This window comes from Mustelus asterias, chromosome 13 (genome assembly GCF_964213995.1).
Source record: "Mustelus asterias chromosome 13, sMusAst1.hap1.1, whole genome shotgun sequence".
NCBI classification, from domain to species: Eukaryota; Metazoa; Chordata; class Chondrichthyes; order Carcharhiniformes; family Triakidae; genus Mustelus; species Mustelus asterias.
In genome coordinates, this window is record NC_135813.1 from 14,460,002 (window position 1) to 14,485,021 (window position 25,020).

The 25,020-nt window shown below is 47.6% G+C and overlaps 1 protein-coding gene across 2 annotated transcripts in view; it reads right to left on the bottom strand.

Moving 5' to 3' along the window:
- Nucleotides 1–11,160: 11,160 nt before the first annotated feature.
- Nucleotides 11,161–25,020, bottom strand: part of LOC144502459 (gelsolin-like) — a 73,273-nt gene continuing 59,413 nt past the window's right edge. For both annotated transcript variants that reach the window (XM_078226389.1, XM_078226388.1), the window contains 6 exons: nucleotides 20,567–20,737; nucleotides 17,375–17,549; nucleotides 16,403–16,524; nucleotides 14,539–14,616; nucleotides 12,958–13,018; nucleotides 11,161–11,536 (listed from right to left, as the gene is read on the bottom strand). In XM_078226389.1, coding sequence (XP_078082515.1) covers nucleotides 11,364–11,536; nucleotides 12,958–13,018; nucleotides 14,539–14,616; nucleotides 16,403–16,524; nucleotides 17,375–17,549; nucleotides 20,567–20,737 — 780 coding nt within the window. In that variant the 3' untranslated portion in view covers nucleotides 11,161–11,363. The remainder of the gene's footprint in view (nucleotides 11,537–12,957; nucleotides 13,019–14,538; nucleotides 14,617–16,402; nucleotides 16,525–17,374; nucleotides 17,550–20,566; nucleotides 20,738–25,020) is intronic.

The following is a 25,020-nucleotide window of genomic DNA, read 5'->3' on the forward strand; positions in this document are numbered from 1 at the left end:
TGGGCGAGGTCAGAGGTTTTCGCCGAGTGTCTTTACGACTTCAAGGTGTCCCAAAGTACTTTACACCCAATGAAATAGTTCTGATGTATGGTCACTGCTACGAGGACAAAATGTATCCTTGATTTGACAAACTACATTGACTCAGTGTCAGTTTTGACTGGAACATTATCAGGACACACATTTCATGCTGGAGTTGATAAGGGTGGCAGACAGATTGACTTCCATTTATATAGCGCCATTCAGGAACATCGGGTGGTCCAAAGCATCTTGCAGCCAATGAAGCACTTCTTATTTGGAATGTTGTCACTGTTGTAATCTAGGAAATGGGCAGCCAATATATGCACAGCAAGATCCCATGAACAGCGACGTGACAATGACCAGATAATCTCTACTGTTGATTGAGGGATAACAATGGACCAAGACACTGGGGTTAACGCCCCTGTTCTACTTCAAAAGGGTACTGTGGGATCCTTACCAACCACCCGAAAGCCTCAGTTTAATGTCTCATTTAAAAGATGACACCTCTGGGAGTGCAGCACTCCCTCAGTACTGTACTGGAGTGCCAGCCTTCATCTTTTTTTACGCTCAAATCTTGGAGTGGGACTTGAACCCCAGAACCTTCTGACACAGGTGTAGGGAGTACTGTCAACTCAACCATGGTTGACACTGAGCAAATATGGGCAGCAGGGTGGCACAGTGGTTAGCACTGCTGCCTCACAGCGCCAGGGACCCGGGTTCGATTCCCGATTTGGGTCACTGTCTGCGCGGAGTCTGCACATTCTCCCCGTGTCTGCGTGGGTTTCCTCCGGGTGCTCCAGTTTCCTCCCACAGTCGGAAAGACGCACTGGTTAAGTGCACTGGCTGTGCTAAATTCTCCCTCAGTGTACCCGAACAGGCGCCAGAGTGTGGCGACTAGGGGATTTTCACAGTAACTTCATTGCAGTGTTAAAGAGGCATCTGGATAGATACATGAATAGGCAGGGGATAGAGGACCACGTAGGGTCAAGAAAATATTAGATTAGAGAGGCATCTGTGTCAGCACAGAGTTGGTGGGCTGAAGGGCCTGTTCCTGGGCTGTACTGTTCTTTGTTCTTAATGTAAGCCTACTCGTGACACTAATGTATAGATACTTATATCACGTACTCATCACTAGAGCATGAACATACAGATTAAAGCTTTAGCTTCAGATATCTGGTCACCATGGTAGATTTTTACCACATCCCCTCAGTTCTATTTATCATCCCTTTCATCTACAATCTGTCAAGTTGCTGCATCGCTCTCCGTTCAGCTTAGCTGTCCATTCTGACTAGGGATCATAAAAAAAGGTTTATTTATTTGTCACAAGTAGGCTTGCATTAACACTGCAATGAAGTTACTGTGAAATTCCTCTAGTCGCCACACTCCGGCTCCTGTCCGGGTACACTGAGGGAGAATTTAGCACGGCCAATGCACCTAACCAGGACGTCTTTCAGACTGTGGGAGGAAACCAAGGCACCCAGAGGAAACCCACACAGACACTGGGAGAATGTGCAGACTCCACACAGGCAGTGACCCAAGCCGGGAATCGAACCCAAGTCCCTGGAGCTGTGAGGCGGCAGTGCTAAGCACTGTGCCACCGTGATAGTACACTAATACAGCAAAGGAGATCATTCAGCCCATCCTGTCTCCCTGTGGGAAACCAACCAGTTACTCCCACTCCCCATTTCTCTGTAAATTCTATCCCTCCAAGTATTTATCCAATTGATTCCCCTTTTGAAAGTTATCATGGAATCTGCGCCCGTTACCCTGTCAGTCTGTGCATTGCAGATCATCAGAACTTGCTGCGTAAAAATATTTTTCCTCATGATGTTTTTGGGTTCTTATTCCAATCAGCTTCTGAGATCTTTTCCACTGCAAACACTTTCACCCCAATAACAAAGCCCTTCATGATTCTGACCACCTCCAAAAAAAATAACTGCTTAACTTCCCGGTTCTCAGACAATCAGCTCCTCCTGTCTCTTCACATCATTTGAAGTTTTCATTCCTCGTGCCTTCCTCCGAAAATCCGCCAAGGCCTTAAAATCCTTTCTGAAGTCTGGTGCCCACCATTGTCCACCGTACTGCAGCTGGAACCTAACCCATGTTTTCTACAGGTTGAGAATTTTTCGTACACGATGCCTCTACTTAGAAAGCCAAGGATCCCGGATGCCTTTCTACAGACTTCTCAACTTACTCTGCCATCTTCAAAAGATCTGGGCACGTCCCGCCCTCCCCACCGAGGTCTCTCCATCCTCGTGACTGCCCATTACATCAGTCTGTCTGTGTCGCCACTGTTTAATGCATTTTTGAGCTTCACGTTATCCACAAACTGTGAAATTAGGCCCAAGAAACCCAAGTCAAAGTCATAGAATCCCTACAGTGCAGAACGAGGCCATTTGGCCCATCAAGTCCGCACCGATTTTCTGTCAGAACATCCCACCCAGGCCCTATCCCAGTAACCTTACATATTTACCCCACTAATTCTCCTAAATTGTACATCTCTGGACACTAAGGGGCAATTAAGCATGGCCAATTCACCTAACCTGCACATCTTTGGAGTGTGGGAGGAAACCGGAGCAGCCAGAGAAAACCCACGCAGACATGGAGAGAATGTGCAAACTCCACACAGACAGTGACCCAAGGCTGGAATAGAACCGGGGTCCCTGGCACTATAAGGCAGCAGTGCTAACCACTGTGCTCATTAAGGAAAAGAATGATCCCAAAACCCAGTCCCTGTGACACCACGTGCACACTCCCCTTCACCCAAAAGAACAAGAATTTACCCAGTACCCTCTGCTTTCTGTCCCTCGTCAATTTTGGGTTCATGCACCCACTGTTCCTTCAGTGCCAGTTGCTTGAATTTTTCTAACATCAAACTCTCCTCCACCCCAATCATCGCACCCCCTCCATCGTACCCCCTCCATCGCACCCTCTCCATCGTACCCCCTCCATCGTACCCCCTCCATCGCAGCCCCTCCATCGCACCCCCTCCATCGCACCCCCTCCATCGCACCCCCTCCATCGCACCCCCTCCATCGCACCCCCTCCATCGCACCCCCTCCATCGCACCCCCTCCATCGTACCCCCTCCATCGCACCCCCTCCATTGTACCCCCTCCATCGCACCCCCTACATCGCACCCCCTCCATCGCACCCCCTCCATCGCACCCCCTCCATCGCACCCCCTCCATCGCACCCCCTCCATCGCACCCCCTCCATCGCACCCCCTCCATCGTACCCCCTCCATCGCACCCCCTCCATCGCACCCCCTCCATCGCACCCCCTCCATCGCACCCCCTCCATCGCACCCCCTCCATCGTACCCCCTCCATCGCACCCCCTCCATCGCACCCCCTCCATCGCACCCCCTCCATCGCACCCCCTCCACCCCACTCCTGTGGGCACATCCCAACCCCTATACCTGCAACCATTTTAAAGCATGGCCATGGCACTAACATGTTGTGCGATTGGAATAGTTCCTCAGATTTCTTGCAGTCACTCACAGCCTCTGCTGACAGTACATATTAAAGAGGGAAGGGTGTGTCCCATAGTGTCTGTGTTCTGACTGTGAGACTGCCCTGATATATTATGAAAGGCAACCAGGCATCATTCTCCACCTCTGATCATTCTCCATCTCACATCGGAGGTGAATTCCATTACGTAGCACAGATTGTGGAGCTTTGGAAATATTTTACAATACGTTTTAGCCAGGGTTAACCCTGAGAAACATCATAAAAAAGAGGTAAGTTCAATGTACAAGCACAGAATTGATTTGCTGAAGATTAGATTACACAAGGTTTATACTGGGACGGGGAAGCACTCTTGGCAATGGAATAAGAAAATCCTCTTACCAGCTTCAAAGAGGAAGGGATGGGTCGTCCCCCCTCCCCCCCCCCCCCCCCAGCCCAATCCTGGTCATTTATAATCCCAGTAAGAAGTCTCACAACACCAGGTTAAAGTCCAACAGGTTTATTTGGTAGCAAATACCATAAGCTTTCGGAGCAATGCTCCTTCGTCAGATGGAGTGGGCATCTCCACATCATTTATAATCCCCCAGACATCAAGATTTCAAGTGGGATAACATGGAATTTTGCTTGAAATTTAAACTGCAAAAGCTGAGTCCAGGGAAGTTTGAATTTTAAAGGAGAAATTCTCTAATTCACAGCAATGAATCAAGTAACAATGATTCACCTTTCTGTTTTGTCCAGAACGTCACAGTCAGGGGGATTAGCGGGGTAAATATGTGGAGTTATGGGGATAGGGGCCGGGTGGGATTGTTGTCGGTGTAGGAGAAGGGGGAGGCGATGGCCTAATGTCATTATCGCTAGACTATTAATCCAGAAACTCAGCTAATGCTCCGGGGACCCGGCTTCAAATCCCGCTACGGCAGATGGTGGAATTTGAATTCAATTAAAAATAAATCTGGAATTAAGAATCTACTGATGACCATGAAATCATCGTCAATTATCGGAAAAATCCATCTGGGTCACTAATGTCCTTTAGGGAAGAAAATCTGCCATCCTTTACCTGGTCTGGTCTACACGTGTGTCCAGAGCCACAGCAATGTGGTTGGCTCTCAACTGCCCTCTTAAATGGCCTAGCAAACCATTCAGTTCAGGGCTGGCTAGGGATGGGCAAGAAATGCTGGCCCATCCAGCAACACCCATGTCCCACAAATGGATTTTAAAAAGGCTCGATGGGCCAAATAGCCTCCTTCTGCACTGTAGGGATTCTATGATTCTACCATATTGTCAAATGTGGACCAAAGCTAAATAGATCTGATATTTGATAGTGAATGAATAGACTATGAGTCTGCAAAGTGGGGTCTACCTCGTTCTGTGAATAGGGGTTATCATTCAGTTAGTCACTCAGTTGCTGGCTACACTGCAGATATTACAACCTCTGAGTGTATCACGCCCGGGCTGTACATAGCAGTGAATGTTACAGTCTATATAACCTGTCTCTGTAAATTTAAAAGTTTATTTGTGTCACAAGTAGGCTGACATTAACACTGCAATGAAGCTACTGTGAAAATCTCCTAGTTGCCACACTCGGGTGCACTGAGGGAGAATTTAGCATGGCCAATGCACCTAACCAGCACGTCTTTCGGACTGTGGGAGGAAACCGGAGCACCCGGAGGAAAGCCACGCAGACACGGGGAGAACGTGCAGACTCCGCACAGACAGTGACCCAAGCCAGGATCTCTGGTGCTGTGAGGCAGCAGTGCTAACCCACTGTTAGGCAGCAAAAGTGAAGTGTATTGCACTGAAAGAAATTGAACTGCATTATGTTTTATGTAGTCAAATTTGCACCGTTACCTAATGTAATTTAATGTATATTTTCTGAAGAAACATTAATGCTCAGTGCCACCTACTGACCTTGAGCTTATTGAGCAAGATAGACGCGTTCAGATTGCATTACAACGCAATACAATTATTTTCCACAATGAAAGAGTTCAGCTCCAACATTGTGAAACCACTTGAACGTGGGTAACACATCACGAGAGCCATCCTGCCTGCTGGATCAGTAGGCACTCAGTATTTTTCCATCATCTGCAGTAGATGTTGACAAGACTGGAAACATGACGATATTTCGCAATCTGAAACCCAGGGCCAGGTACCAACAAGTTACGTCACGACCACAATTGGCCCCGGTTTCACACCACACCCACTGCTGCAATTTTAACACCTGTTTTCTACCCATTTGTTTTCTCTTCCGAAGGCAGTCGGGCCAGTTGTAACCCCCTCTCCCATTCATAAAAATAGACCTGGGCACTTAACCCTTTGTTTATGCTGCCACTCTGACCCATGCCATCTTCTGTAAGCTCCTGAGATGGCCAGTCCAGTAGCCCCCTGCTAGGCTCAGGCTGGCAACATGCAATATACAAACGGGAGTCTTATGATGTACACAGGACCCACATTGTAAGATCACAGTACAAACACGCAGTGTTTTTGCTGATTAATTCACTTATGGGACAAGGGCCTCTTCTGCACTGGGTTAGCCAGTATTTATTGCCCAATCCCTAATTGCCCCTGTGGTAGTCCAGGTGAGCCACTTGCTTGAACAGCCGCAGTCCATGTGGAGTAGGTCCACCCGCATCCCCGCTGAGGGACGGAGTGCCAGGGTTGGGTGGCACAGTGGTTAGCACTGCTGCCTCACAGCTCCAGGGACCCAGATTCAATTCCAGCCTCAGGTGACTGACTGCGTGGAGATTGCACATTCTCCCCATGTCTGTGTGGGTTTCCTCCAGGTGCTCCGGTTTCCTCCCACACTCCAAAGATGTGCAGGTTAAGTGGTTGGGCCATGATAAATTTCCCCTTCGTGTCCCAAGATGTGTAGGTTAGGGAGGATCAGCCATGATAAATGTGCAGGGTTATTGGGGGGGGGATATTTCACACGGTGATTGACTTGGTCTGGAATACACTGCCTGGAAGCGTGGTGGAGGCAGATTCAATCGAGAAATTCAGGAGGGCATTCGAAGATTACTTGAATAGAAACAATGTGCAGGGGTACGGGGAAAAAAGGCAGGGGACGGGCGTCAAATCACAATACTTATTTGGAGAGCCGGTGCAGACACGATGGGCCAAATAGCCACCTTCTGCACCTGTCAATTCTGTGATAGCGTGACACTTGGAGAGCTTGCAGGTGGTGGCACCTTCATGCCCCCATTGCCCTCTTATTCTTCTGGGTGGCAGCCATCATGGGTTTTTGCAATGTTATGGAAGATGCCTTGCTATGTCCAGCTGCATTAGATTGTGAGCAGACAATTAGTTGCTCTTGGAGTGATTCCCAAAGCTTGCTGTCAAAATGAGGAAGGGAAAGGTCATTATCTATTTTATTTAGTGCAAGGCTTGAGAAAGCCCGACAGAACCAATGGCTTCAGTCTTCCCAGTGTGGAGTAGTTGATAGAGGTGATGATGAGTTAGAGCTGGGTTTCTTCAGCATATATGTGAAAATTAATTCTGAACCTTTGGATAAAGTTGCCAAAGGGCAGCAAGTAGATGATACACAAAAGGGTCTAGAGGGGTAATTTTTTCACACAGTGGGCGAGCTGCCCGAGGCAGTCACGGAGGTTGGTACAATTTTGTCTTTAAAAAAGCATTTAGACATTAGTTACATGGGTAAGATGGGTATAGAGGGATAGGGTCCAAACGCGGGCAATTGGGACTAGCTTAGTGGTGAAAACTGGGTGGCATGGACAAGTTGGGCCGAAGGGCCTGTTTCCATGCTGTCAACCTCTATGACTATGACGAGAGGGCCCAAAATTTCCTCATGGGCCCTCACAACTGGGCCCATGAGGAAATTTTGGGCCCCCTTGTGGCCAGTTTCCTGGCCACTAGGATCACTTTATTCAGGCACCCGGCACTTCCCACACACAAGCCCCCACCCCCCCTCCCCCAAATAACTAAAACCTGCTCCACCTGTTAGTTGAAGTTGAGACAGTCAGTTTCTTAGAATCCCTACAGTGCAGAAGAGGCCATTCGACCCATCGAGTCTGCACCTACTCTCTGACAGAGTACCTTACCCAGGCCCTCTCCCCCACCCTATCCCTGTAACCCCAGACATTTCCCATGGCTAATCCCCCTAATTTCCACGTCTTTGGACACTCGGGCTCAATTTAGCACAGCCAATCCAACCAACCTGCACCTCTTTTGGAGTGTGGAAGGAATCCACAGCACCCAGAAGGAAACTCACGCAGACATGGGGAGAATAACAGACTCACCCAAGGCTGGAATTGAATCCGAGTCCCTGGTGCTAGGAGGCAGCAGTGCTAACCATTGTGCTACATTCATAGATCGGAAGAGCTGCAGTGAGGCAACGTGCTTGGCGCTGACCTGCTGAATCACCATCAACACCCGGTGGCTCAATGGTTTTGAGCTGCTCACCAGCCAAAAATAGGAAGGGTGCTGGTGGGAGGGTTCCCCCCCCCCCCCCCCACCACTCCCATCAGCAATTAAAAATTGACCCTATTCACTCTCGGGGTCCAGATACCTCAACCCCGCTCCCCCTTCAGTGGGTATTCTTTGTGCCAGTATCAACAAGCGATTTAAACATTGGAGCCAAAATATATCTTGCCCTGACTGCACAGCTGGGGTATGGCTGTCGATGTGGAGGCCAAGTGTAACGCAATCCTGGCTCACATCAGCTAACTCAGCACAGGCTGGAGAGACAGGCTCTTCCCAAACTGAAACGGACTGGTGTCAATTTACCTTGCTGAGCCAACCGGGGTGAGGGGTGGGGTGGGGAAAAGCTCAGGTGGTTTAATTGGCACTTTTTGACCAATCTCCCCACACAATGAATCCACAAGAGGGAATCTCTACAACACAATTCATTGGCAGAGTTTCAGAGGCTGCAGCTGTCATGACGGAGATCTGTAACTTCATTATTATCCGGCCAAATATTGCTCCTTTTTGACTTGGTCACTTGCTCAACAGCACCACCCCCCCACCCACCGCCCCCAATGCCTGGGTAAGATGCTCTTTGAGAGTCAGTGCAGACTCTATGGGCTGAATGATTTCCTTCTCGAAGAAAGGCCAAGAAAAGTAATAGGCCTGAGGATTTGGAGCAGTTTAGAATTCAGCGAAGAAAGACCAAGGGATTGATTAAGTAGGGGAAAATACAGTACGAAAGTAAGTTTGCAGGGAACTGACCAAGAGTTTCTATCAGATATAAGAGGAGAAAGAGGTTGGTGAAGACAAATGTAGATCCCCTACAGACAGAAACGGGGGAATGTATAATAGGGACAAAGAAATGGCCGAGCAACTGAATACATACTTTGGTTCTGTCTTCACAAAAGAGGACACAAATCAGATGCCAGAACTTGGAGAATGCAAGATTTAGTGAGAGGGAAGAACCGAGGGAAATCAATATTGGTCGAGAAATAATGCTGGGAAAGTTGATGGGATTGAAGGCGAATAAATCCCCAGGGCCTGATAATCTACATCCCAGAGTACTTAATGAAGTGGCTCCAGAAATAGTGGATGCATTGGTGGTCATCTTCCAGGATTCTATAGACTCTGGAACAGTCACTGCAGATTGGAGGGTAGCTAATTAAATAAATAACCTGTTATTTCAAACACTACTCTCCCCACCCAGCATTCACTTAGAGTCAGAGGTCTACAGCATGGAAACAGGCCCTTTGGCCCAAGCCGCCCATTTTTTAAAAAACCCCTAAGCTAATCCCAATTGCCCGCATTTGACCCATATTCCTCTATATCCATCGTACCCATGTAACTGTCTAAATGCTTTTTAAAAGACAAAATTGTACCCGCCTCTACTACTACCTCTGGCAGCTTGTTCCAGACACTCACCACCCTCTGAAAAATTTGCCCCCCTGGGCACTTTTGTATCTCTCCCCCTCTCACCTTAAACCTATGCCCTCTAGTTTTAGACTCTCCTACCTTTGGGAAAAGATATTGACCATTTAGTTGATCTGTGCCCCTCATTATTTTATAGACCTCTATAAGATCACCCCTCAGCCTCCTACGCTCCAGAGAAAAAAGTCCCAGTCTATCCAGCCTCTCCTTATAACTCAATCCATCAAGTCCCGGTAGCATCCTAGTAAATCTTTTCTGCACTCTTTCTAGTATAATAATATCCTTTCTATAATAGGGTGACCAGAATTGCACACAGTATTCCAAGTGTGGCCTTACCAATGTTTTGTACAACTTCAACAAGACATTCCAACTCCTGTATTCAATGTTCTGACCGATGAAACCAAGCATGCCGAATGCCTTCTTCACTACTCTGTCCACCTGTGACTCCACTTTCAAGGAGCTATGAACACGTACCCCTAGATCTCTTTGTTCAGTAACTCTCCCCAACGCCCTACCATTAACTGAGTAAGTCCTGCCCTGGTTCAATCTACCAAAATGCATCACCTCGCATTTGTCTAAATTAAACGCCATCTGCCATTCGTCAGCCCACTGGCCCAGTTGATCAAGATCCCGTTGCAATTGGAAATAACTTTCTTCACTGTCCACTATGACAATCTTAGTGTCATCTGCAAACTTACTAACCATGCCTCCTATATTCTCATCCAAATCATTAAATGACAAATAACAGTGGACCCAGCACTGATCCCTGAGGCACACCGCTGGTCACAGGCCTCCAGTTTGAAAACAGAGGGCTGTGTCACTGCACCTTGAACAGTGTACTTACTTCCTGAGGCACTGAATGCGACACCATCACAGTTGCCATACTTCCAAATGGGAGGTGGCAATGGTTAGCATTGCTGCCTCAGACCAGGGATCCAGGTTCAATTCCAGCATTAGGTGCGTGTGTCGAGTTTGCACGTTCTCCTTGGGTTTCCTCCGGGTGCTCTAGTTTCCTCCCACAGTCCAAACACGTGCAGGTTAGGTGGATTAGCCATGCCATATTGTCCCTTAGTGTCCAAAAGGGGTAGGTTAGGGGGATTAGTGGGCTAAATGCATGGAGTTATGGGGACAGGGTGGGCCTGGGACAATTGGTGCAGACTCAATGGGCTGAATGGCCTCTTTCTGCACTGTCGAGCTTCTGTGGTTCCATGATTATAGATCATAAATCATACAGTGCAGAAGGCGGCCATTTGGCCAATCGAGTCTGCACTGACCACAATCCCATCCAGGCCCTATCCCCATAACCCATAGTTACCCTACCTAGTCCCCCTGACACCAAGGGGCATTTCAGCATGGCCAATCCACACAGACAGTGACCTGAGGCTGGAATCGAACCCGAGCCCCTGGCACTGTGAGGCAGCAGTGCTAACCACTGTGCCACCGTGCTGCCCTAAATTCGGAGACATTAAACCAATGTTCCATTTGCCCTTGAGAGCAACAATGCCAGGGCAGTATTTAAAGATCTAGGGAGGTCTCCCCAGTATCCTGGCCACTATTCGTCCTTCAATCGACATCACAGAGAGAGCGCGAGATGGCCAAATCATGATCGGATTAGATTGTGGGATCGGGCTGTGCCGATTTTGCAGCTGCATTTGCAACACAAACTTTAGAATGTCCCAAAGCAATTTTTTAAAAAAGGAACACCCCCCCCAAAAAGAAAAGGTAAGTTCTTTCCTTTAGCGAACAAGAGGAGCTCTGTGACAGGATGAGTGCGAGTCAAAATTGGGCATTAAATTCAACTTCCTAAAGTGAAACAAGATACTGCTCTCAAAATGTCAATCTTTATTATAGAAAGCTTTGGAAAGCACAAGGTATCATAGGCTGTGCGCTGGCACCTGCACTACACATTGCACAGAAATATTGCAGGGGGTGAAGCGTCAGTGCCCATCGCTGGCAGGACTTTAACATCTTCAAAGCTCCTTGAAGTGAGGCCAAGCGCGCAGACATCAGTGGGAAGCACGCCCGGGGATTTAAGAGACTGAAAGTTCATCCATGGCCCTCTGGAACGGGTCAACACTCCAGTAATCATAATCCCATCCCAGGAACCAGCCAGTGAACGAGGGCGGCTCGAAGCCTTGCTTGACGATCACTATTGGAGTCCTCTTATCCCTGTTGGAAGGGTCAGTCTCAATGTACTCTTTGGCTAGATTGAAGACAAAAAGAAAAATTAATATTTAATCTCCAAGTTTATTTATTGGCATCACAACTAGGCTTACATTAACACTGAAATGAAGTTACTGCGAAAATCCCCGAGTCGCCTGTTTGGGTACATCGAGGGAGAATTTAGCATGGCCAATGCAGCTCACCAGCAAGTCTTTCAAACTGTGGCAGGAAAGTGGAGCACCCGGGTGGAAACCCACGCAGATACTGGGAGAATGTGCAGAGTCCACACAGTCACCCAAGGCCGGAATCGAACCCATGTCCATGGCGCTGAGAGACAGCAGTGCTAATCACGGTGCCACTATGAGACTGCGTGTTACTGGAGAGTTCTCACATTAAAGCTGATGAATGGTAGCTGTTTCTGGACTTGTTGCTCTCAGAGATTTAGGGGAAATGTAGCAATTGTTAACAGATCTTCACTTCTGATACGTGCAGCATCCTACATCTCAGCTTGGATGGGAAGTGTAGGCAGCAATGCCCATTCCACGCAATGTGTACACACGATGTGTGCAAACGCTTCCAGCAAGGGACGGCCTGGACTGCAACCAGGATTGGAAATCCCCTCACTTCCCCTTTGTAACCAACGCAATTCCCAGCACAGCTATCTGTTGTGGCCAGGCATGGCACCGGGGACTTTCCAAACTGCGAGACTCCATATCACAGCACATGCTGGATTGATTCTGTTGAATCAGAGGGAGGAGTTAGAATATTATTTTTGAACGTAGACACATTCCTTCCAGGGCGACACGGTAGTGCACACAGTTCTCTTTGTCCGTGGCTCCCAAATCCTACTTTGTGCGATAATGTTCCTTCAGGAGAACTCGGATTAGAAAAAAATTCAAGAACTACAAAACTTTCAACAATAGGCATCACATGGACCTCATTGCTACCCTTGCCAAGTTAAATTACACCAGATTCAGTCCAATATCAGTGGATTAGTTATGTAATTACACAGAGACCTATAATTATCTATTCAAATATCTGGATTCACTGCAGGAAAATACAAGAAATTTCTGTAATTAAGGCCCGCTTTGATTTCCCTCCTCCACCACTTATACCACTCTTCCCTAACCCACACCCCCACAATCCCCTCAACCCTGCACCGCCCCCCCCCCCAACAATTCACAAGAGGGAAAATTAGGTGATAAATTCCTCAGAGAAACGCAATTTGCCATTGCAGAGCCAACGCCTGATCACGTCAGCAGTTGAAAGGAAAGGCCAACAGCAAGCTGGAAGGCACCCAACTTGATCTCCAAATCGACGGGCCAAATGGCCACCTCCTGCATGGCAACGATTCTGTGAATGGCCTCCTCTCGCCACCATCCCAAAATCATTGGCAAAGGGCAAAAACTGCGGGAGAATTAATTAGATACGAGATGAACAAGTCAGGTGTCTCGCTCTTACCAGATTTGGGGGCCTCTGCTTTTTCCTCCTCTTGTGCTTCATTTCCTTTCCAGACAAACACCTAGAGAATGGAGAAGGCCAAAATCCATCAGCTGGAGTCAAAGGATGCACAGCAACTTGGAACTCTGCAACCGTTCTGGGCTAATGACACATTCTGGAGACAGAATTCAATAACCTACAAACCTCAAATAAATTTCAACTTGAAGATTCGGCGCAAGAGAGAAGCACATTCATTTAATCTTCTCAAACTGCTCTTCACGAGACGAGGAATAAACTGACCAATAGTATTTTGCAGCACTCACTCATTTCTCAGTACTGACAATAACTTGCTAATCTCCAGCCTCGGTACAATATAGCCCCACCATTGGTTAAGAACCCTGCGACTGCAACAGGAACATGATTGCTCGACCACAAGGGGGGGGCACTTTGACTTTAGGCCGTTGTATCACAGGTTATCCAATCTCCCCTGTTTTACATCTTACCAAGCTCTCCCTGATCAATGGAAATGTAACTATTTTAATCAGGAAATTGAGGTTGGCCTATTTGAATATGAACTCCCTGATTAAGAGCCTTCAATAGGAGTCCTGAAAATTCAAAAGAAATCCCTGATTAAGGGCCAAATTGATGGTCCAATCAGGAAACCCCAAGCTCTGTACTAAACAGGCGTGTCAGTTCCTCTGGCACTCCGGATGTGGACAGCGTGTTGAGAGCACTCTGTATAGTGTAGTTGGATCTTGTAAATAAAGGGATTTTGGTGAAGGGACTTCTGTCTCTGAGGACTTATTACAAGAATTTGCAACAGGAATGGATGTACACCAGACATCTGATATCCCTCATTCATTCTATACCCAAAGTCAAAATTAGACTCAACATGTATTTGTTTTGCTAGATTAGTAAAAAAGGTGTGTTTGAGTGTGTTGAATGATGCGACTGCTCCATAAATACACAGATACACTGTCAACCAGCCAGCGACGCCCATGTCCCACAAATGAATATAAAAAGTCAATGAAATTTAATAGAAAATGCTGTGGAGTCCCCACCAGGGGGCAGGTCACATGTCAGGCGTCCGATTGAATCTCTCCACATGTTGGATTGAGTGCAAATCTCTACACCGCCCAGGACAAAACAGCCCATGTGACTAGCACCACATCTGCCACCTTAAACACTCACTCCCTGCACCCTCCATCATCAGCGCACAGCAGCAGCGGTGGGTACCATCTACAAGATGCACTGCAGCAACTCACCAAGGTTCCTCTGACCGCATCTTCCAAACCCACAGCCTCTACCACTATGGAGGGAAAGAGCAGCAGATACTCGGGAAACACAACACCTGCAAGTTCCCCTCCAAGCCACACGGGATCGAAAATTGGATAGCCGTTCCTTCATTATCACTGGATCAAAAGCCTACTCTTCAGGGACTGCAAGGCAGCAGCTCACCACCACCTCGAGGGCAATTATGGGTGGGTAATAAATGCTGGTCTTGCCAGCTGCTACCCACAATCTAATTTAAAACTGACGGAGTTGCAGCCTCCTTGTAAATATGAGCAGATATTAAATTATTAAACGAGTTGGTAACCTCACCTGGTTCCAGGTATCAAGAATCATGACATCGTCAGTGGCAAGATCATCCTGGGTCTGCTCACCTGGCACTTCTTCAATCTGTTGAGAGAACCCAGTTCAGTCAGATTACAGGCGAGGAACACGTGAGGGGCATGTGAGGAACATGTCAGGATCTTTGACACTCACTGGAAAGGTGCACGATATTGGAACATTTCGGAATTTCCTTTGGACACTCAGTGACTAAACCCCCAGGTTATATGTCCACCATAAAGCTCTGATCCTACCTCACTGACATCAGCATCCCTTGACTGAAGCAATTACGATATTCTTTTCCCAAACAGGCCACGAAGGGAGGTTAAGCTTATTTATTAGTGTCACAAGTATGCTTACATTAACACTGCAATGAAGTTACTGTGAAAATCCCCTAGCTGCCACACTCGGCACCTGTTCAGGGACACCGAGGGAGAATTTAGCACGGCCAATGCGCCTAACCAGCACGTCTTTCAGACTGTGGGAGCAAACCAGAGAACCCAGAGGAAACCCACGGGGAGAATGTGTACACTCCGCACAGACAGTGACCCAAGCCAGGAATCGAACTCAGGTCCCTGGCGCCGTGAGGCCGCAGTGCTAACCACTGTGCCAATTAATGTAAAACTGGCTCAGATTTTTCAGTGCTCAAAGTCATTTCCCTTCAGATTTTTACAACCAACAGGTACAGAAGATCCAATCACTCCAAGCTGAATCACGTAGAGCATCTTACACAAGGAAGGGGAGAGGTAGAGGGGGAAACTCAAGAGACTAGCCGTGCCACCGATGGAGGAATTAAATTGGGGTCGATGAAGAGGGCAGACTTGAGGGAGCTACAGGCTCATCTAAAGGGGCGCTGAGCCGGGGGAGGGGGGAGCTGCACTGAGCCTAGACAGCAGTTCCACAAGATGGGAAATCTTTGTGATATTGCAACATGGTTAAAGACACAATCCAAGTCATTATGCTAGGTTGAGGTGTGCTTTTGTTTTGTTTTTAAGAAAATGTTATTAACGGACAGTCTTGATGTGTTCTACCCATTATATTACTGACGTAAAACAATAATTTCACACTGTTTCATATAGCACCAACAGTTTCAGGGCAGTCACAAGGGTCATCTGGACTCGAAACGTCAGCTCTTTTCTCTCCTTATAGATGCTGCCAGACCTGCTGAGATTTTCCAGCGGTCTCTCTTTCGGAGTCACTTCACTACCTGGCTGAGATTCTTGCATTGCGGAAAGAATGTACTTTAGGATTAAATTGCTTCACACAGTTCCTTCCTTCCCTCGTGTTGGAATTTCCAAATTCTAGCACAGCATATTCTTCACTTCCAGTTGGACAGCTTTTGTTCATGTCACCGTTTCAGATCAGGATGATTTGGCAAAACGCAAATCAAGTGGCATGTGGCTGTAACCTTGTGCCAGTGAATCAAACCAAGCCAGCCACATTCTGACTCCACCCCCACATCCATCGAGTCTTCCTCCTTTAATAGCTTAGAATGTATTTCTTTTTAAAACAACTTCCTCCTCTTTCTCTCCCTCCCTTGACTCCTGAAACTCAGTCCTTTGTCAGGAGAATGGCTTGGTTGCATCATGAGCAGATATATGTGACCAGGTTGACTTTACAAGATGAACAAAGTCTCATGACCTGATACATCCAGAGAGATCCTGACACACACCCACTTGTCCAATTGCTCCATCTTCAGTTCTACATTTGGAAAGCAGAGTCCAGACAAGATCTCTAGACTGAACCCTGATGACATTCAATGTCCATATTATCGTACGGAAATATTTACCATTGCAACACGCGGCCAGCAATTCCTGCAAATCTGAAAAGGCGCAGTAACTGATGATAAACTCACAATGAAATTTCCAGTCTTGTTAGAGCATGCAAAGAGGCGAGGCGGATGCACGTCCATCTTGTCCTTCAGTCTTGGCGATGTGCGGTAATCTGCCTTTCCGCCCAAGATATCCCAGAACTCATCTGTCATCAAAACAGTAAAGGGTAAGAGTGGGGGAGATGTACAGACTGCACACACTGATAATACTATGAAAGGTTCATGTAACATTTTCATTCATGGGTGACACGGTGGTTAGTATTGCTGCCTCTCAGCGCCAGGGTTCAATTCTGTCTTTGGGTGAATGTGTAGAGTTTGTCGGTCAGGGTTTCCTCCGGGTGCTTCGGTTTCCACTCAGTCCAAAGATGTGGGGGTTGAGTTGATTGGCCGTGCTAAATTGCCCCTTAGTGTCAGGGGGACTAGCTAGGGCAAATATGTGGGGTTACAGGGATAGGGCCTGGGTGCGGTTGTTGTCAGCGCAGGCTCGATGGGCCGAATGGTTTATTTCTGCACTGTCGAGATTCGATGATTCACGTGAAGACTGTAACAAGCCACAAGGAAAGGAAAGGTTGGGAAGATTAGGTTTGTATCCACTCGAGTTTTGGAGTGTTAAAAGCGGTTCGATCAAAATCTTTAATAAGATTCATTGACAGGGTGGATGTGGTGAGGATGTTTCCTCTTGGACAGTCTAGTACTCGGAGTTTTTTTTAAAAAAAGAGTAACTCATTCAATGCAGAGATGAGGAAATCTCTCAAGAGGGTCGAGTGTCTTTGGGACGCTCTTGCTCAGAAGGCAGTGGAATCAGAGTGCTTGAATATTTCTAAGGCAGAGTGAGATAGATTCTTGATGAACAAGGGGGGGGGGGGTGAAAGGTTATTGGGGGTCAGCAGGAACGTGGGGTTGAGTTACAATCAGCCCAGCCATTGATCTTATTGAAATGGTGAAGCAGGCTCGAGGGGCAGAGTGGCCTGTTCCATAGTCACTCATGGTTCTTACCTGGTTCACTGCCCTCAGCTATTTCGGAGGCATCGGCTCCCAGGATGCTGAGGAGTTGCTGGGCCCCGTGTTTCTCGGTGTCACTTGCTCCTTGGCCAACCCAGACGAAGGAAGACCCAGGGGTCTTCAGAACAAAGACATCGTTTGAATTCAGGTTGGAGGCGGCGGCTTCGACCTGCGGGGGGACGAGAGAGAGTTAACGGCGTCAACGGGTCCAGCAGAAAGTCTGCTCCCCCCCCCCACACACCCAGGGACTCCAGCACATTCCATAATGTCAGACACATGATGTCACCCTCTCCAAATGAATTCATAAATTTAACATCCCCATTTCATATTTTAACACTTGTAAACCTCAGGCTGAACACAAATTGGTTTAGAAAGGAAGATTCACGTTTATATAGCACTCTGCACAACCACCAGACATCTCAAAAAGCACTTTACAGCCAATTCATAGACTTCCTCCAGTGCGGTGACTGCTGTAACACAGGAAGTGAGGCAATGAGACAATGTGCACAGCAAGCTCCCACAAGCAGCAATGGGATAATGACCAGATCTCATCAACAGGGTAACCACAGGCCCATTCCACACAGCCCCACCAACGGGATAACCACAGGCCCATACCACACAGCCCCACCAACGGGATAACCACCGGCCCATTCCATACGGCCACACCAACAGGATAACGTGATGCTTGTGTGTCTAAGAAATGTTTTTTAAAAAATCATGTTCTCTGCAGTTATAAGCAGCTTTGGTTTATTTCGAGCATCTGCTTACAAGTCCTTTTATTGCTGCTTCAATGGTTTAAATGGGGTTTTGTTTATTTTTACTCTGGGCTTCATGCAGTGTCTGGGATTTTACAATTGTTAGGGGGAAGGATGATTGACAGGTCAGGTAACGGGAGTTCTTTCATTGTCAGTTTTGGGCTGCTGGCTGCTGTTTTAGTTTAGAAGGTGTTTGGACATCAGACTGAGGAGCAATGTTTCTCTCTCTCCCTGGGTTTGTAAATTCTACTGGCTAACTGGAAGCAGGTCTTCCTGGAGTGAGAATTCTGTCTCTTGCAGTGGTTCACAGGCTGAAAGCTAGAGGCCGGATGTGACATTATCTCTACCTCGAGGGCTGCTGGAAGTTACAAGGCCAGGAAGTCATTGTTTCAATTCTCCAACCAAAGGACTAAGTTCCAGCATCTTATGAGCATTCGTATTTTCTGCGCTAAATCTATGGCAAGGGAATGTTTTAAGGAGGTTTGTTTGGTTGGAACATTTCATACAGTTGTTAAGGTCTATACAATATCATGGTTGTTTTTTCCCTTGTTTGTAATTGGTAAAAGTTAGAATATGTAAACTGTATTTTTAAATAAACTTGATAAAAGCTCCCAAGTGGGTCACTTGAATCATACCCAAAGTGAAACATCTCATGTTTACCCTAGCCAATTGTTGATCCAGCCGGACTTCATAAAACACTCGGAGTTTCTGACTTGAATTATAACAGTGACCACAGGCCTGTTCTGGCCATTGTCACACAGAGAGCCACAGGCCCGTTCTGGTTCCAGGGACGAGGGGAGATCAACGGTTCTCCTTTCACCCGAGTTGCTCGCACAGTGGGATACTCCTCTGATCCACTCCCGCTGTGCAGGACTTTAATCGGAATGGCAGTGAAAAGCCCATTTGGGCTTCATATATGTTTGACAAATTAACACAGCAAAGTGGGAAGTAATGGACAAATTTCCCTGTGTACACGACTGAACTTTGTAAGAAGGCCCAAGGAGTGGGAGGGATTAATGGCACAGCATTCTGGGAGGGAGTTCCAGCTATTTGTGTAACATTAACTATACAAAGAGAGGGAGGAATGCAGCTGTGTGAATCAGAGCGTGAGGGGCCACAGTCTCAGCAACATTCATCAGAACCTGGAGGTGCTTGGCTACGAGAGCTGGGGTTGGTGGGGGCAGTGGGACACGAACCCACATCAGGAGTTGCTGTACTCAGCGTCACTGCCTCCAACCTGCTTTGTAAATGAGTGCAGCAGCGACATCTGCTGGCAGCACACCCTTCCTGCAGGCAGTCAAGGATCATTGCGGGGAAGGGTTTACATGTGGATCATTTGCGCCATAATCTGAATAATCTTCACAATTCTGGTTATATGATACAGTCAACAACCTCCCCAGGCGATGGCCTAGTGGTATTATCGCTGGACCATTAATCCAGAAACTCAGCTAACGTTCTGGGCAAACGGGTTCAAATCCCACCACAGCAGGTCTTCAAAAAATATCTGGAATTAAAGAATCTGATGACCATGAAACCATTGTCAATTGTTGGGGAAACCCATCTGGTTCGTCCTTTAGGGAAGGAAATCTGCCATCCTTACCTGGTCTGGCTTACATGCGACTCCAGATCTACAGCATCGTGGTCGACTCGGAACTGCCCTCCAAAGGCAACTAGGGATGGGCAATAAATGCTGACCAGCCAGCGACGCCCATGTCTCACGAATGAATAAAAAAGTCTCTGGAAACCACCCCAAGGTCTCCAAAAATAAGGATCTTCCTTCTGGCCTTTTAATGGGATTTATTCATTCTTCATAAAAAGGATGTTAGGCCGCACTTGGAATATAGTGTTCAATTCTGGTCGCCACACTACCAGAAGGATGTGGAGGCTTTGGAGAGGGTACAGAAAAGATTTACCAAGATGTTGCCTGGTATGGAGGGCATTAGCTATGAGGAGAGGTTGGAGAAACTTGGTTTGTTCTCACTGGAGCGACAGAGGTCGAGGGAAGACCCGATAGAAGTCTACAAGATTATGAGAGGTATGGACAGAGTGGATAGTCAGAAGCTTTTTCCCAGGGTGGAAGAGTCAATTACTAGGGGGCAGAGGTTTAAGGTGCGAGGGACAAGGTTTAAAGATGTACCAGGCAGATTTTATTTTTTTAAACACAGTGGATGCCTGGAACGCATTGCCGGGGGAGGTAGTGGAAGCGGATACGGTAGTGACTTTTAAGGGACGTCTTGACAAGTACATGAATAGGATGGGAATAGAGGGATATGGTCCCCGGAAGGGTAGGGAGTTTTAGTTCAGTCGGACAGCATGATCGGTGCAGGCTTGGAGGGCCGAAGGGCCTGTTCCTGTGCTGTAATTTTCTTTGATTCAAGATGGCTCTTGGTGAAGGTGGCAAAACAGAAAGCTTGCATCAGCCCCAACTCACCTCCACTGCACGGGTGGATCCGGAGGTACTGGCCCGCACTTGGAACAAGCGGTTGTCTGCAGGCGCAGTCTGGCCACCTTCCCTGGAGGTCCCTCCTCCATAAACAACCATTGGCTGTCCTCCAAACAGGCTCATCAAATGGGCCGGCTCCTTCCCCTGGATCACACGCACCTGGGCAGGTGAGCAAAAAGAAGCTGTTACTGTTAGCGACACACACGCCTTGTACACACTTTATCCAGTGTCAAGAGCGAATCCAGCCTCACTGACAATGTGATAGAATACACACCAGCAAATCCCCCCAAAGCATACTGTAATACAAAGCATCACATCCCCACACACAGACACGGAGCAGAATGGAGGGGTTATTGTGACCCGCAAAACTGGCCAGGGTTGGAGGTGAAGACTTCACCACAATACCGTTTTCCCCTCTATTTCTCCTCATTCTGGGCAAGATAGGATGGAGTCTGATCTAACTTCACTGTTACTAATCCCTTTTCCTCGGTGGCAGAATGGTTAGCACTGCTGCCTCACAGCGCCAGGGACCCAGGTTCAATTCCGGCCTTGGGTGACTGTCTGTGCAGAGTTGACACTTTCTCCGTGTCTGCATGGGTTTCCTCCCACACTCCCCAAAGGTGTGCGGGTTAGGTGGATTGGCCATGCTAAATTGACCCTTAGTGTCAGGGGGATTACAGGCATAGGGCAGAGGTGGGATGCTCTGTCAGAGAATCAGTGCAGACTTGGATGGGCCAAATGGCCGCTGCCTCCCCATTCTATGATGGGGTGGGCTTGAGAGCAGTTAGGATGTGTTCTCTTGCAAAGTGAAGAGCATCACCCCTTAAAAGCTGCTCATTTTAGTGCTGCGAGTGACTTACACATGGGGTCCAGGCCACAGCTGGCTTCCTGCTTTAAGCTGCAAGTGCAAAGTAGCACGTGACTGCTGGCTCCCTCTTACGGAACAATCTCGAACAAGGGGGAGGGGGTCATTATTTTTCTAAGAGGCCACCCATTTAAGAGAGAGAACTTTTTTGCTTTCAAGGGGGTTGGGCGTCTTGCTCTCTTCCTCAAAGTCTTTCAATATTTTTGAGGCAGAGCTAGATAGATAATTGATAGGCCAGAGGGTGAAAGGTTAAAATCAGGGGGAGGTTTGAGGTTACAATCAGATCAGCCATGAACCTACTGAATGGTGGAGCAGGCTCGAGGTACCGAGTGGCCTACCCCTGTAAGTAATTTGTACATTGCACAAGGAGGGTCTCCCCCCTTGCAACCATGAGCATTGAGAGGAAGGACAAGTTGAGGCCAAAATGTCTGATTTCAAGAAGAAATTAGATATAGCTCTTGGGGATGAAGGGATATGGGGGAAGGGGGCAGCTCAGGATATTGAATTCAATGATCAGCCATGATCAAGATGAATGGTGGAGCAGGGTCGAGGGGCCGAATGGCCTCCTCCTGCTTCTAGTTTCATGTTTAAAACATTGATGCGCCAATTAAATCTTTCCGCTGGCTTTTCCTCCCAAACAGTTGCAAGTGAGTTGGTGGATTGTAGAGTTGGATTTGCTCATGGATTGAGCCCAGTGATGCTGCCACAGAGGAATAACCTGGAGCCTGGCCATTTGCTAATCAGTGCTGAGCCACCCAAGGGGACTGGAAGTAGGAGCCTCTCCTGGTGGAGGGGGAAAGAGTTTGCCGCACAATCTCACCCTACACTTCTGTCAACTGCCTACGCAGGAGACATGTTACCCCAAGACAGCCCACTGGTGGCCAACCAGGGGAGAAGGGTCACAGGCCAATAGGCCGACTGTTCACAGATCCCGTTTAGAATTCCCAGAGGGTGTGTAACTGAGAAAGGGCAAAAATAAGATCAGACACGTGGGGCAGTGCAGGAGTAAAGTGGTAGAGATACAACCTTTGGGAAGAATTCAATTACAAAGTCAAATGAAAGTGGAATCGCAACATAGCAGCTTGTAATGATAGGGGGCAGCTGTGTGGGGTTAGGACTGATCATCACAAAGTGAAAAAGCAGCACAGACGATGACATTAAAGCTCACACACTTGTTCACATGCTTCACCGTAACCAGGTGTGGGATTCAACTATGGTTCGCCCAGTTAAGATGCTTCATTTTTAAAGGGACCTCTGCCTAATGTAATGAATTGTGCTACGCTTTAAGCTAATTTGGCCACATCAGCTTGGAATTCTGGGTCCAGCCTTAGAAACTTGGCTACATTCTCTGAAAGTACAATGGAAGGTCAACAGAAGCTTTCACAGGCCACAGATGCCAATTATTTATGCAGCGAGAGACTGCTTGTAACCAGCTCTTTAATAACACAATGTCTTCAGTTATATTGTAGACGCAGAACGATGTTTAAGTTAGTTCGATTCAGACTATGTTTTTTTTGACCAGCACAATGCTGGCTGGCTTTTGCTGCTTTCTCTTAAGTGATCCTTATTTCACTGTCTGTAAATTCCGAATTATAAAAGGACGTTTAATAAAGAAGTTTCCACTGCGAACCAGCTGTGCTTAAGTTTATTCTGCAGAAGAAAATAGACCCTACACCGGGCACCTTTCCACTGACAGAATGAGTGGGCCTCCATCACCCTCATTACGGTAGCCATGTTCATCGTCGCCGGGGTTTTCCCTGGGTACCAGGCAGAGTGTGGATCTAACATCACTGATGAAGCCCCCAAAAAGGAGAAAGAGAATGGGAGAGTGAACATGGAGTGGCATTGCTACAGCGTTAGAGACACCTTGAAACATCAGCTCCTTCTCTCTCTCCCCCTCCACAGATACTGCCAGGCCAGCTGAGTATTTCCAGCATTTGGTTTTATGTCAGATTTGCTGCATCTGCAGTATTTTGCTTTTACGCAAGACGCGATGTTTGGAACGGTGCTACATTCACAGTCAATATTAAAGCACCCAAATAGCGGTACAATGAGAGGGCACAGGCAGGGGTCCCAGACAGATTGTGTCCTAACCAATCTACACTGCTGACACGGTGTTGCCCATTGTCACTCGTGCTACAGGGAGAAGCCAGCACAGACCACATCTTTGGTCAAATATATGCACCAAGAGGATACTAAAACCCCTTGGGGCAAGAGGACAGGCACCAAGAGAGTACCCAGACTGCTTTTAGTGTTACAGTAGCACAGTGGTTAGCGCTGCTGCCTCTCAGCGCCAGGGACTCCGGTTCAAATCCCAACTTGGGTTACTGTCCGAGTGGAGTCTGCACATTCTCCCCGTGTCTGCGTGGGTTTCCTCCCACAGGTTTCCTCCCACAGTCCGGAAGACTTGCTGCTTAGGTGCATTGGCCATGCTAAATTCTTCCTCAGGTGTACCCAAACAGGTGCCAGACTGTGGCGACTAGGGGATTTTCACAGTAACTTCATTGCAGTGTTAATGTAAGCCTACTTGTGACTAATAAATAAACTTTGAACTTTAGCATTGTGCTTTGGGAAGACTATTGTAAGAGTTTAATTTACTGACAATTTATTTCCCCCCCCCCCGCCCCGCCCCACCCCACACCCCCGACACAAGTTGACAGATTCGGAACGCTTGGTTTCACATTTGATTTGAAAGGCACCAATTTGCAAACAGCTCAGTTTCCTTACTCTACTTCAGAAAAAAAAACACAATTAGAAAGCTCTTAAGCTTTTCAAATCCGTGGCTGAAAATAGGATTTCCTGGACTATGTCAAGTGCTTCACTTTAATCCACATCAGATCAGAGTCAGGCCCTGATGAAATTGGCAACATGTCCACTATTACATTCACAAAAATCAGTTTCCATTTCCCCACCTATCAGTGAGAAAGAGTCGTCACTATCGTTGTTTCTGTTCATCCTCCTTCTTGGATTAAATGTTCAGCTCCCGTCTCACAGTTTGGACCCAAGGTACAGATCAGCCGTGCTATCTCACCGAATGGCTGAGCAGGCTAGGGGGGGCCGAATGGCCCCCTCCTCTCCCATTAGCTACTTATTTCTACCATCTCCTATTAAGTGACTGGCCTCAGCAGAATGACATCATCACCGTCCATTACATCCCTCACAATCCAATTATTATTCTTGGTTTTTTTTGCTATTCCTGCCCGAGTGTAAACAACTATTTTTTTTTAGTCCATTCTGGATGTCAGCCAATCCAACTGAAACCAGGAAAGCTCGACTCCCACAGTGAAGCATGGATGGAAATGCAAGATGGGCGCTGACCCGTTTCTCCCATTAGAAAGCAAACATCCTGAAATGGTGTTTTTATTAACTATTTCTGCTGGGAGAGAGAGAGAGAGAGGGGAAGGGGGGAGGGGAGAGAGAGAGAGAGGGGAAGGGGGGAGGGGAGAGAGAGAGAGAGAGAGAGAGGGGAAGGGGGGGAGGGGAGAGAGAGAGAGAGAGGGGAAGGGGGGGGAGGGGGAGAGAGAGAGAGAGGGGAAGGGGGGGAGGGGAGAGAGAGAGAGAGAGAGAGAGGGGAAGG